This window comes from Eptesicus fuscus, chromosome 2 (assembly GCF_027574615.1).
Source record: "Eptesicus fuscus isolate TK198812 chromosome 2, DD_ASM_mEF_20220401, whole genome shotgun sequence".
NCBI classification, from domain to species: domain Eukaryota; kingdom Metazoa; phylum Chordata; class Mammalia; order Chiroptera; family Vespertilionidae; genus Eptesicus; species Eptesicus fuscus.
The window spans coordinates 63,945,479-63,958,665 of NC_072474.1; the positions used below are offsets into that span (position 1 = coordinate 63,945,479).

Here is a 13,187-nt window from a genome sequence, read left to right on the forward strand (position 1 = left end):
CCCTCCGAGAACTGCCTCCCCCGCCGCCCTCCGCGCGCGCCGGCCTCCCCCCAGCCCCTGCGCGCCCCCTCCCGCCCCAGCGCGCCCCTCTTCCTCGCAGCCCCGGCAGCGGCATGGGTGAGGCGCCAGCAACAGATGCTAGGCTCTCAGGTTGGCATCCTTAGGCCACGCTGAGCGCCGAAGAAGAGAGAAGGAACCGGAGAAGGTCCGGGAAGGCGGGGACGGGAGGTGTGGAGATCCCCCCCTATAAGGCAGAAGCCCCCGCCCCCCACCGGAGAGATCCCCGCCCTCAGAGCTCTGCTGCCTGCAGCCCTGCCGCCGGCGCCCACCTCTCTCCAGCCATGCCAGGCCGGGCCGCCGATCGGGGTCAGGTCCCCTTCTGCAACGCCGCGGAGGAAAGCCGCGCGGGGGTCGAGGACTCGGAGGGCGGCGGCGGTCCGGAGAGGCCGGGCGCACGCGAGCCGCGGCAGACCATCGTCTGGCGGAACGTCGTCCTGATGAGCCTGCTCCACTTGGCCGCGGTGTACTCCCTGGTGCTCATCCCCAAAGCCAAGCCGCTCACCCTGCTCTGGGGTAAGTCCCGCGGACGCCCCCTGCTCCCTGCGGACGGTGGCGAGGCCGCGCCGGAGCGCGCGGAGTCGCGGGTCTGCTGCCCGCGGTGCGGGGCCCCCTCCGCTCTCCTCTCGCCGGCCCTAGGCGCCCCGGCCCCCTTGGCCTGCAGTTGCCCTCCCTTCGGGACGGGCAGGTCCTCCTGCCCAGATATTTTCAACTTCTGCCTCCGCTGCGGTCTGCCCGAGTGGGCGCATTGGTCCGCTCCCCGAAGGAGAGCGGGAGGGACCCAGAGTCCTGCGGCGCCGCCGCTGTGCGCAGAGAGGCGCGCGAGGGGAGACGCTGGGCACCCGCCGAACTCCGCTTTGAGCCCCGGAGGGCAGGCGGGCCGAAGGTGTCGCCCGAGCGGGTCCCAGGGGCTCTCCTGTCTGCCGCCTTTCGGCTCCTCCGTGTCCTACGCTGGCCACGGACCTTGGGGCCGAGTTAAGGACGAGAAAGGAAGTGGAGAGGGGGTGGGGGTGGGGTGGAGAGATCTGACCCAGGGACAGTCTCGATTTCGCGCACGAGATGGAAGAAACCAGCCTTCTCCCTCGCCCCTGCAAGGCCCCTCTTCCCTGCCTCCTCCGTGATCTTCTGTGCCCATTGCACTTCTGTGGCCCCAGAAGTTTCTTGGTGAACACAAGGAGCTCACGTTGGGAGAGCTCTGCCCCCAGGACTAAGCTCGGATTGTGGCCACGCAGAGACCCCTCCAGGCCCGGAACCCCTCTGATCCGTGCGGGCAGGTCTATTCCCACACCTGTGGCTCTCCCGCCACCTCCTTCCTAGCACCTGCCGGCTGCAGCGGCGAGGGAGCCCAGGAGTTCACCGCCCCCCCCCCCCAACTCCTTTCCCTTCTCTCGATCCCAAGTGCTCTGCTTGTCCTATGTGATTCCAGTCGCTGACCTATGAATCACCTGAAAGACCCCCCCAGCACCAACTGGTTTTGGCCATCCATCACCATCCCGGCAGTAGTCGGGGACTAAACGCGCAGGCACTGACATCCTGGGCCGAGACACAGACCGAGTACTCCAAGGAGCGCTTCCAGCTTCGTTTTTTTTGAGATCATCAAGGAACAGGGGCGGGAGAAATAACAACCTACTTTTATTTCCAGAGGGGAAGAGGAAGGAAGAAATAAGGCCTCTTTCTGCAAAGCTTATTTGACATAGCGCCAGCTTCAATGCTAGGTTGATAATGATTTCCTTGAAGTCCTGTAGACCCCGCTCTTGTAGACCCTGGGTACTAGGTGGCATGGCTGAGGGGGGATGCAGAGTCGAAAAATGGTGAGAGGGGCGTGTGTTTTTGGGAATCATGAAGACTTTTAAAGTCCCCTAAAAGCTTTGGGTAACCCCCTGCTCAGCCCTCCTCCACTTAATGCAGCTCCTCACTTCTGTGTCCTTTTCGCCAGGGTCTTTGTTTTGCTTTGGTTTAATTTTGGTCTGTCTTCCATCTTCTCTCCAAACGACTGAACTGTAAGATGTCCAGCCATGAATCCGTGAACACACTTCTACCTGCCAGCCAAAGCCTTTAGTGCCCCAGAGCCTCCATGGTGCTCTTCCCTCGCCCTCCAGGGGCAGTACTGTTGGACTTCAGAGGCCCATTTGCCTGGGGGAGCGGGGTTGGGGCTCAGCCTAATAGCTGATGTGTCAGAGAGAGCTCGGGGCAAGGTGAGCACTTAAAATATTATCTTACATGTCTGGGGCTCCACTCGGTGCAGCCACTGAGCCCCAGTGACTCTGGCATTCCACCAGGAGCCACAAGGCTAAGGCCTCTTCTTCAGGTTTGCTACATTATCTCTGCCCTGTCCAGGCTGCTCTCTGTGGTGAAGGCAGAATCTTTGTTTTGAAAGACCTTGGCCAGAGGACACCATCCCTTGGCCCCAAATTCCTCCAGGTTCCTGGGAGAAGTAAGCACACTGAAGGAATCTGGTTTCCTCCTTGTGGGGATGTAGCCAAAGCCCATCCTTGTACCTCCCTGCATAGTCTTCTGCTTTAGCCACTTTTCATCAGCTCCATTCTCTCTCTTTTTTTAAAAAAATGTTTTTATATTGATTTCAGAGAGAGGAAGGGAGAGGGAGAGAGAGAGATAGAAACATCAGTGATGAGAGAGACTGATTGATCAGCTGCCTCCTGCTTGCTCCCCACAGGGGATCGAGCCTGCACCCCAGGCTGGTGCCCTGATGGGGAATCAAACTGTGACCTCCTGGTTCATAGGTTGATGCTCAACCACTGAGCCACACCGCCCTGGCTCCATTCTGTTAATTTGATTTTCTCCCTACCTGTGCTTCAGTGCATCCTTAAAAAAAGAAAGAAAGAAGAAAAAGAGCAGGCAATGGTGGAGGCTGTAATTTCTAGTTTCAAAATTGTGACTTAGGAACATTCCAAACAAATGAATCTTATCTGATGGGTATCTTGTGAGAGAAGAAATGAGGGACAAAGACCTGCTAAGATCGGTTGTGCTGTGGCTAGGATATTTAGGGCAACTGGAAGGCCAGGGGCACCATCCACTCAAGGTTATTTTCAGAGGAAGCTCTGTTTTCTTGACCCATAAACTCCCCCTCCCCCCCGCCCCTGGACTCTCTTTTACCCCCTCCCTCTCTGGCTTTATCTAGTTTTTGGGCTGAATTCATGCACCCCAGTAGGCTGTTTATCCACTTCAGGGACCTACGTTGTTGAGGAAATAGGCTTCGCCCATCCACTGCTTGCCGCCTCCCCAACCCAGGTGAGGTTGCCCTGGAAACAGGAGGCATCCATGCAGTGCATCCAGCAGAGGATGTTCGGTGCGCAGTGTGCGGAGAGTAATTGGCATGGTGGTAAAATGTCATCCATGAGAGATCCATCAGGTGGTTCAGTCCCACCTCCTCCAGCGCCTAACCCCCACCTTTTCACGGCTGTTCTTGGGGCGAGAGCAAGTTGTTTTCCTTATCGTCGCCGTGTTCTGAGCGGGCAAGCTTAGAACGGAATGCTCTTGTTGCCCACAGGTCCTGAGGGGTGAGTTTATGAGTTTCAAGAACAGAGTGCAAACTTCCATTGGAGGACAATTTTAACCTGAAGGCTTGAGCTCACAGAAGTGCCTGCTTTGAGGGTTTTGGCCCAAGGAGCGGCGAGTACGTGCCCTGAGTCCCAAGAGGAGCAGACGCAGGGGAGTGAGGAGCAGCAGTCATGGTATCAAAGTAGAATTCCTGGGACTCCTTCCCAGAAAGGTTTGCCCCGGCTTGTGTCCAGGCCTTCTGATTCTTGGTTTCCAGAAATGTCAGGGACTTTTCTGCTTTCTCTGGAAATGTCACCCACGTCCTGATCAGGGGTAAAGGCAGTGTCTCATGGTGACCTCATGGGGTTTGTCCCTTCACAGGACAACGTCAGTGACAGTACCAGGCATGCAAAACAGTGATTTGCCCTCTTCTTTCATGCCGCCCAGGGCAAACATGGCCTTTGTTAGGCCAATATAGGATTCTTTGGCATCCCTGGTGCTGGAGCAGCTGGCCAATCCTGAGTGGGATTCAGCCTATGGGGAGGAAGCTGAGAGGCAGCAGGGATTAACAAAGCAGTCTGGGGCCAGGGAGGTCAGGAGAGGCTGGGGTTTGGAAAGTGCTGGTCCGTCAGTCAAATTCTGGCCAATACTGCGAGTTGCCCAAAGATGAGCTGTCTTTGGTCAGGCATTGGGTAACCTGCACCCGCCACCTGGATGGTCCTGATGGCTGCGGGGTTGTGCTACTTTTTCTGTCAAGTCCCTAAGGTTGTCGAGGAGACCAAGAATGTGGGGTCATGGACTTCTGTCTTGCCTCCAGGTTTTCAGAGTGAGAAAGGCTCAAGAGAGAGAGACAGATCTGAATGTGAATTCCTCTCTCCTACTTACCTTACCAGCTTCATGGCCTTGGAGCGATGAACGGCTTTAAACCTCAGCTTTCTCGCCTATAAAGTGGGTATATTAACACTACTTGCTCACAAAGTGGTGAGAATTAAATTAGATAACATATGACAGCAATGCAATCATAGTAGGGGACTTTAGTACCCCATTAACATCATTGGATAAATCTTCTAGACAAGAAATCAACAAGGAAACAGAAATCCTAAATGACTCACTAGATCAGATGGCACTAATTGACATCTTCAGAACATTTCACCCCTAAGCTATAACAGGGGTCCTCAAAGTTTTTAAACAGGGGCCAGTTCACTGTCCCTCAGACCGTTGGAGGGCCGGACTATAGTTTTAAAGAAAACTATGAACAAATTCCTATGCACACTGCACATATCTTATTTTGAAGTAAAAAAACAAAACGGCAAAAACACCCACATGTGGCCCGCGGGCCGTAGTTTGAGGATGCCTGCTATAGAATATACATTCTTCTCAAGTGCACATGGGGCATCTTCAAAGATAGACCACGTGTTAGGACATGGACTAAGTCTACAAATTCAAGAAGATTGAAATCACAAATTAGGTAATATATATAAATTACTTAGCGCAGAGCCTGGCCCTTGGTTGGCTCACAGTACTGTCAGCCACCATTATTATTATCGGACCTAACCCTAGCTGATTTCCCTAGGTAGAAGGGAAGTAGGCCCTCTTGCAGCACAATACAGTCTACAAAGCCTGCACAGCACTTGGCTACACTGCCTCCTGCGTGGAAAATACGCTCTGGCTTTCCCAAAGTCCCCAAAGAGAAAGGAACACAGTCCCTTCTGTCTTTCCTCCTTCCCCAAGTCCGTTTCTTCCATTCTATTTCCCTCCAAAAGGCCACTATTTTGTAGATAAGAATATTTTTTGTTCGGTTGACAACTCACCTGGTCTTTCGTGTTTTTCTTTGGAGACTGTTGCAGTAGAAACAGGGCCAGATCGTTTCTCTAAATCTTTTAGGATCTCAGTTTTGACCCCCCCCCTCCCCCCGTATCTCTCCTCTCCCCGCCCCCCCCCCCCCCCGTCTCCTTGAGTTCTCTTTATAATTTTTTTTAAAATGCTGAGTTAAACTACTAAAAAACTGAAAAACGTAAATGAATCTTCCTTGTAAAGCCTGTAATTGCCAGCCCATCGTTGTTGCCACTTTTGCACGTTTAATAAATGGGCAAGCACTAAAAGCCTTACCCAAGGCCAGAGGGCAGCAAAACCTACAGAATCAAGCGTGCTTCTGCTGGCTTTATAGTCCCGACAGGTATAAATGTAGGTTGAGGTTAATATTACCAGCTCACTGTTTTTCTAAAAGTGTTTGTCAAGGTCACTGCAGACTACACTGTGATCATGAAGTGAGAAACAGTGGAGCAGAGTAGAAACCGGGGCTGGAATCCCGGCATGGGCACTTAGTCCAACGTCATATATGTCCCTTTCCAGCCTGTCGGCCTCAGTATTCTCGTCTGAGGAGTGGGGACAGTAATACTGAGTGAACGTTGTTTTAAGAACAGGCATATATTGCCGAAACCGGTTTGGCTCAGTGGATAAAGCGTCGGCCTGCAGACTGAAAGGTCCCAGGTTCGATTCCGGTCAAGGGCATGTACCTTGGTTGCGGGCACATCCCCAGTAGGGGGTGTGCAGGAGGCAGCTGATCGATGTTTCTCTTTCATCGATGTTTCTAACTTTCTCTCCCTCTCCCTTCCTCTCTGTAAAAAATCAATAAAATATATTTAAAAAAAAAAAAAAAGAACAGGCATATAATACAGGGTCTGCCAGAGGACTCTGTACTATCCCTGCCTCCACGACGGAGGCGTCTGCCGTGAAACCTGCACTGACTGCATCGACTGGCTGAGGCCGTAGCACTTGTGGCTCCGATGGAAGGCACAGCCCTTAAGCCCACATATTTGATCATAACGCTTCAGTTCTCACCTCACCTAGTTTTGCGTGTTGCATAAAATTGCAGTAAGTGCTTGGAAAAGCCATCGATGGATTTACAAAAAGACACAGCCGTGGTGGTTTCTTTAAGGTTTTACAAAAGACCGCATCATCTTTGGGTGGCTTTATTCTTGTTGAGCGTTTATTTTTATTTTTTAATCCTCACTTGAGGATATGTTTCCATTGCCTTTTTTTTTTTTTTTTTTTTTTTTTTTTTTTTTTTTAGAGAAGGAGAGAGAGAGAGAGAGAGAGAGAGAGAGAGAGAGAATCGATGTGAAAGAGAAACATCTACACCCTTGCCCAGTACGCACCCCAACTGAGGATTGAACCTGCAGCTTTTTGGTACACGGGACGACACTCGAATCAACTGAGCCACCCGGCCAAGGCGTTGAGCATTTATTGGGGCATTCTGTAGTCTCTGGCATGCAGTCCATGTGTCCCTTTGCTGCGACGTGTCGTGTTTCTATGGAAGTGCCACAGCCCTGGGGCTAAGAGTATGGGCTTTGGCATCAGAGGGTCTGAGTTCCAAGCCCAGCCCCCCAAATTCCGCCTTCAGCAGGAAACTCTCCCTCCTGAGCCTCAGCGCCCCCGACTGCACTGTGAGGGCAATAACAGTCCAGCCAGCAGCTGGAGGGAAATGAAAGAATCCCAGGAAAGAAGTTGGTCAGGATGCCGGCAAGAGTCTTTGTTAGCTGTCGCGCCTCAGCCGCACGTGCCCTCAGTGCTCCTGTCCTGCCTTCTCGCATTTATCTCATCCTCTGAAGGCTGGTATTTGTTCCAGCTTGCCCCCTGGTCATCAGAAAGCCCTGGCCAGGGCTAACAGCAGTTTGTCTCTGGTTTGTTTCTCCTGGAAATGGATTGGTGGCCACAACCACAGCTGTCCTCCCTCATACACGCCTGTTGTGTGTTCATTTTTGTGTGTGAACCTGCAGCCACATTCATTCATCCACAGTTCATTCATTTCTCCCGTTTATATGACCGTCAAAAGTGGCCGCAAAGCAGTATCACTTGGGGAGCCTTTAAAATGTTAGGAAGCCTCGGTCTCATCGGGATGTACTGAATTGGAGTCTCTAGGAGTGATGTTCTGGCTTTTTTTTTTTTTTTTTTAAGCCATTTAGGTATTTCTGATGCACAGCTGGGTAAGAATCGTGATTTAATTTTTTTGCTCAATAATATTTATTACTCACCCATTACCTGCGGGGCCCTGGCACCACCCCTGACTTCGTGGCACTCAGGGGCCAGTTAGAGAGATAGACAGGCGCACAGGTGGTAACTGCCAAGGCCGCATTAGTTACAAAGCACCAGCCCAGGGAGCTGGGAGGAGGGGGAGGTAGCCATGGAGCTCGGCAGGAGGCCCTTGGCTGGGAGAAATGGCATTGTAGCCACAGGGAACAGCGTGGGCAGAGCTCCTGCGGGGAGAGAGCCAGACAGGGAGGTTCACGGACTGATGGTTCGGCAAGTCTGCGGTGACCAGGGCCAGGAGGACTCGGTGGGGCCGACAGGACAGGGAGGAGATCAGGCTGTGGGCAGGCTGCCCTTCAACCTCTGCCTGACTCTCGCCTCCTCCCCTTAGCCCTCCCCCACACCAACGATTACTGCTATGATAGAACGGCCTGGAGCCAGATTTCTAGACCAGATACTGGAGGGCTGAGTGAGCCTGAAGTTTTTCGGGGAAGACCTTGGGGCAAATTGGAGCTGGGCCCCTCAGGCTGGCTGCCGCTGAGGTGAGGGTAGGAATACTGTGTTAGCAGGGCATTTGATGCCACAGACTCAGTTTCTGTCCTGGGCCTAAAATAGTAAAATGCCCCAAAGGGTATAACAGTACCCAAATACCACACCCAGAGTGCCCCCCTTCTGGTCCCCTTCTTCCTCTGTTCTTGACTCTTTCCTGTGTTTCTAAAAGGTGTGCGTGTGTGTGTGTGTGTGTGTGTGTGTGTGTGTGTGGAGGGGGGGTGCTCTCACTTCATTTCCTTCCTTGAACCTGAGTTTGAGCAGCTGGTTCTCACTAATGCACATTTCAGGGATGGTCATTTCTGCTCCCCATTTCCACAGTTGTTGGGGTCACTGCAGGGCCTGGTGCTTAGTTGGAGGGCTCTGTGGGTCACGCAGGCTGTGGTCCGGGGACCAGCAGCATCAGCACCATCTGGGAGGTCTTTAGAAGTAAAGACTCTCAAACCCCATCCAGGACCTTCTGAATCAGAACCTGAGTTTAATAAGATCTCCAGATGATTTATCCACGTGCTAAAGTTAGAGACGCTCCCCAGCCTGCTGCCCAGCCACAGGCTGACAATTCAGAGAAGCTGGGTATGAGCGGGACTGGTCAACTCATCCTGTTTCCTTTCATGGCCGCCTACCCTTCGCCTCCCCTCCAACTCCCCTCTGATTCCCACTGACCCTCTGCCTCCGTGTAGCGTGTTTAGAACAAACATGTCGGGATCTGATTCTCTTGCCAACCAAAGGCTATTGCTAAAGCCTTTCAGCCGGAGCAGCCATGTTTAATTCATGGGCTAGAAAATTAATTTTGTTCTCATAAATAGAGTTGGGGGAAAATAACGGAGGCTCTGTGCATGGCCCTGGGGAATTCAGCCTGTTTAACCGATGAACGGGTAAAAGGGAGGAGGCCGGGGGAGGGCCACCTTCCACAGAATTGTGAAGCCAATTGTGTCCGTTAGGATGCTTTAGGCTGCATGTAGCACAAAACTCACCTTCAAACGGCTTAATTGATAGGGAAGTTTTCTAATGTCCCTGATAGGAAATACTGAGGCTGGCCACTTCTGGGAGGACTCAGTAATGTCATCAGAGAGCAGGTTTCATGTCTGCCATGGTGCCCTTGTTGAATTTAGTTTTCCCCATAGCTGTCAGATGGCTGCCCGAGTTCCCGGCAGCACATGGGGTCACTGCAGTGTCATACGGAAGGCGAGAGAGGTTGCCCTCTGGTCTCATTGGATCAGGGAGAAAAATCTTTCCTGGTTGCCTCCCAGCTGATGTCTCCTCAAGTCTAACCTCCAGGATCGTGTCCCAAGTCCCTTCTTAAACCAGCCCTTGGCAAGGGATCCAGCCTAGTCTGGGCTGGCCAGTGGGTTACATGGGGTTGGGGTGATGGTGGTGAGGAGCCAAACAAAACCCAGGCTTTGCTCAAGGAAGAGGAGGGCATGGCTGCGGGGGCAGCCAACACCTCTGCTCCAGGGGCTTCCTTTGCCCCCTCTCATGACCTTCTCATGACCTTCACTTTGGGTGTCACCTCCATTCCCTGGAACGACTCTGGTTTCATATATGTATATATCACCTGAGGCTATTTTCCCATTGATTTTTAGAGAGAATGGAAGGGGGGAGGGAGAGAAGGGGACAGGAAGAAAGAGAGAGAGAGAGAAACATCCACATGAGAGAGAGACACCGATTGGTTGCCTTTCCCTACGGGCTCCGACTGGGACCAGTGATTGAACCTGCAACCCAGATATGTGCCCTTGATCGGGAATCGAACCCGCAACCCTTCTGTGTGTGGGCCGACGCTCTAACCTGGCCAGGGCTCTGGTTTCATATCTCAGTGTCCTCTTCCCCTCTGTTTTCTACGCCCTGAGCTTGTCTCCGATCCTGCTGTCGTTACAGTGAGTTGTCAGTGTCTGCCTCTTCCACAAAGCTCTGAGCCATTTGATGGCATTTCTGCCTCCCTAGGACCCAGCACACAGCCTCTGCTCAACATACACAGTGTTGGGTGAATGAATGAAGGAATAAGTGAATGAATGAATTTAGTAACTGTGTGGCCTTTCTTCCTAAGGCAGCAAGTTTCAAACCAGTGTGCTGCAAGAATTTTTTTTTTAAATATATTTTATTTATTTATTTATTTATTTATTTATTTATTTAAAATATATTTTATTGATTTTTTACAGAGAGGAAGGGAGAGGGATAGAAAGCCAGAAACATCGATGAGAGAGAAACATCGACCAGCTGCCTCCTGCACACCCCCCACCGGGGAGGTGCCCACAACCAAGGTACATGCTCCCGACCGGAATCGAACCTGGGACCTTTCAGTCCGCAGACCGACGCTCTATCCACTGAGCCAAACCAGTTTCGGCTATTTATTTTTTTTGCAGAGAGAAAGGGAGAGGGATAGAGAGTTAGAAACATCAATGAGAGAGAAACATGGATCAGCTGCCTCCTGCACGCCCCCTACTGGGGATGTGCCCGCAACCAAGGTACATGCCCTTGACCGGAATCGAACCTGGGACCCTTGAGTCTGCAGGCCGACGCTCTATCCACTGAGCCAAACCAGTTAGGGCAATGCAAGAATTTTTTAAAACATGTATTCCTGACTATTTAGTCAGGGGCACTGACCTCTTTTCCCTTAGATTGTCAAGTAGAAAATTGACAACAGCCAACACAATAGCTGTCCAGTGTGCATGAATCAAAATTATACTTTTTTTTGGGGGGTCAGATCAGCAAAATCTGATTTGGTGTGCCGCAGAATTTTAGTAATTAGTTTATGTGTGCCACGAGATGACAAAGGTTGAAAAATCACTGTCCTAAGGGAAGTTTGCATATTATCTCTTAATGGCAAAAATGTTTTTTTCCCTTGGTAGAGAACTTTCCATGTAACGTTGGGGGAAAGATTGGGGAGTGAGAGGCCTCTGTCCATGCCCCAGAAATTGGCATGTCCTTCTGCACCTGTGTCCTCCCCGTGTGCCACCCTATCCTCCAGAGCTCCCTGCTGCTCTCCTGGGTTTTCTTGGGCTGCGGCGGGCTGGAGAAGGATGCTCTGGGCACAGAGAACGGGAAAACGAGTGACTTAGGATGCATTCTCTCCCAAGGTTTTCCCTGGTGACACTGTGTTTCCAAACTGATAGTTTTCTTGGTGGCTCATTGTCTTCATCTTTCAGGTGACACAGAGCCTCAGTGATGAAGTCACAGCCAGACTTCTGTTCTCTTGCCTCAAATTCGACTTTGTGGGGTATTTAAAAGTCCACGTAACTCACCCAGCAGGTACTTTCTTTTCTTTTTTTAAATATATTTTATTGATTGTTTACAGAGAGGAAGGGAGAGGGATAGAGAGTCAGAAACATCGATGAGAGAGAAACATCGATCAGCTGCCTCCTGCACACCCCCTGTTGGGGATGTGCCTGCAACCAAGGTATATGCCCTTGACCTGGAATCAAACCTGGGACCCTTGAGTCTACAGGCCGATGCTCTATCCACTGAGCCAAACCGGTTACGGCCCAGCAGGTACTTTCTATTTGCACAAACAACCTAGAAAGAAGCATTTTGCTTAGGAAGTTGCTACCCATGTGATCAGGGAAACAAAACAATAGCCTTTGGCTAGAGAGTTCGGAAAACTGTATGTTAACGTGCAGACGGGGAAAATGTACTAGTAAAGCAGGACTGTCGTGGAGCCATTTGTGGAAAACCTTCAAGTCAAATATGGTACTTACTAGTAAGGTCAGTGCTTGGCGCTGTCCCTGTGGGTGGTGGTTGGGTGGCTTTATCAGGAGCTGGTCATCACTCTCCATATCTGAAGGTGACATTGATGTGGTGATTTTCTGAGAGTGAAATTTCCTTGAAGTGGGGTGTGTGTGGGGGGGGGAATCTAATACCAACGGACTTGGAAATGAAGCTAGACAAGAATAGAGTTTAGAACTCAGTTTTAAATTTGTTTTCTTCCTATATCACCACCTGTTCTATGAATATCATCATACACTTACAGTTTGACTGTGTTGGTTTCAGCCTGATTCCCTGGAGAGACAATGGCTTACAAATGCAACCTGTGACCCAGGGAGCAAGGTCATCTCCAATGGCATCCTCTTCCTCCTCATCGAAAAGCATTTATTAAGCCAACAATTAGTTACTGATGGTCCCGGGCCAGGCTCTGTGTAAAAAAACCCAAGACCCAGTTGGTGATGTGCCCTAGTACCGTAACCAGCAGTGTTCTCTTGGCATAGGTAGATAAGGGAAACTGCTCTTCTTTAAAAGTTCCATGCATGAAATTAGAAATGAATTTCTAAAATTTAACTGTTTCATGGAGTAGTGTTTCAATCCATTCCTCTAAGAAATATGTTTAATAGAAGCTTCTGCAGATGGTTATTGATAGATCCTCCCTTCCCCCAACTGATGGACGGAGTATGACGTAAAATCCACCTGCAGCCGGACATTCCTGAACACCTTATATGGACTGTACATTGAACCACCAATCAGCACCTGCCATATACCCTAAGCCCCCAATTCCTAAATCCCTAGGTGCCTAATCATGTGCCTTACATGAAACCACCAATCAGCGTGGGCTGAGTGCCCTAAGCCCCATCCCCTCTTTTCCTCCCCTTAAAAGGCACTCTCACCCCGGCAAGCTCTCTCAATCAATGTCTCTGTCTCTCTCTCTCTCTCTCTCTCTCTCTTTTCTCTCTCTCTCTCTCTCTCTCCCTTTCCCCCTCTGGAAGGCGGCCGGCAAGGTGATCTCCAATAAAGCCTGTGTCCTGGTATCCCATGGTCTCCGGCCCTCTGTTTCATCTTTCAGTTATAATGAAGCTCGTCTCTAGTCTCAGCCTGTGACTCAGTTGAGTGTCCCCGAAAGCATTTGTTTTGCCCTGGAGTCTCTATAAGCAACGGGAGATATTTATTAGCCAGTGTGAATAATGCCCACATATGCTTCCCCCTTACACCCCACCGATCAAATCCATTGTGTTTGGCTCAGTAGCTCTTGAAAAGTGGGTGAGTCATGAACATTTTTGAGCGATATTCAAATTACTCCAGGGTCTTGACTCCATCTGGAGCTCTGGAGAGAATTAAGTCACTGTCCTCTG

General features: G+C 51.0%; 1 protein-coding gene across 1 annotated transcript in view; it reads left to right on the forward strand.

The window, feature by feature from the left end:
• Positions 1 to 341: 341 nt before the first annotated feature.
• The window catches only part of SCD5 (stearoyl-CoA desaturase 5), a 143,405-nt gene continuing 130,559 nt past the window's right edge, over positions 342 to 13,187 (forward strand). Inside the window, exon 1 of the mRNA XM_008143616.3 lies at positions 342 to 573. Within this exon, the coding sequence (XP_008141838.2) occupies positions 342 to 573 (232 nt within the window). The remainder of the gene's footprint in view (positions 574 to 13,187) is intronic.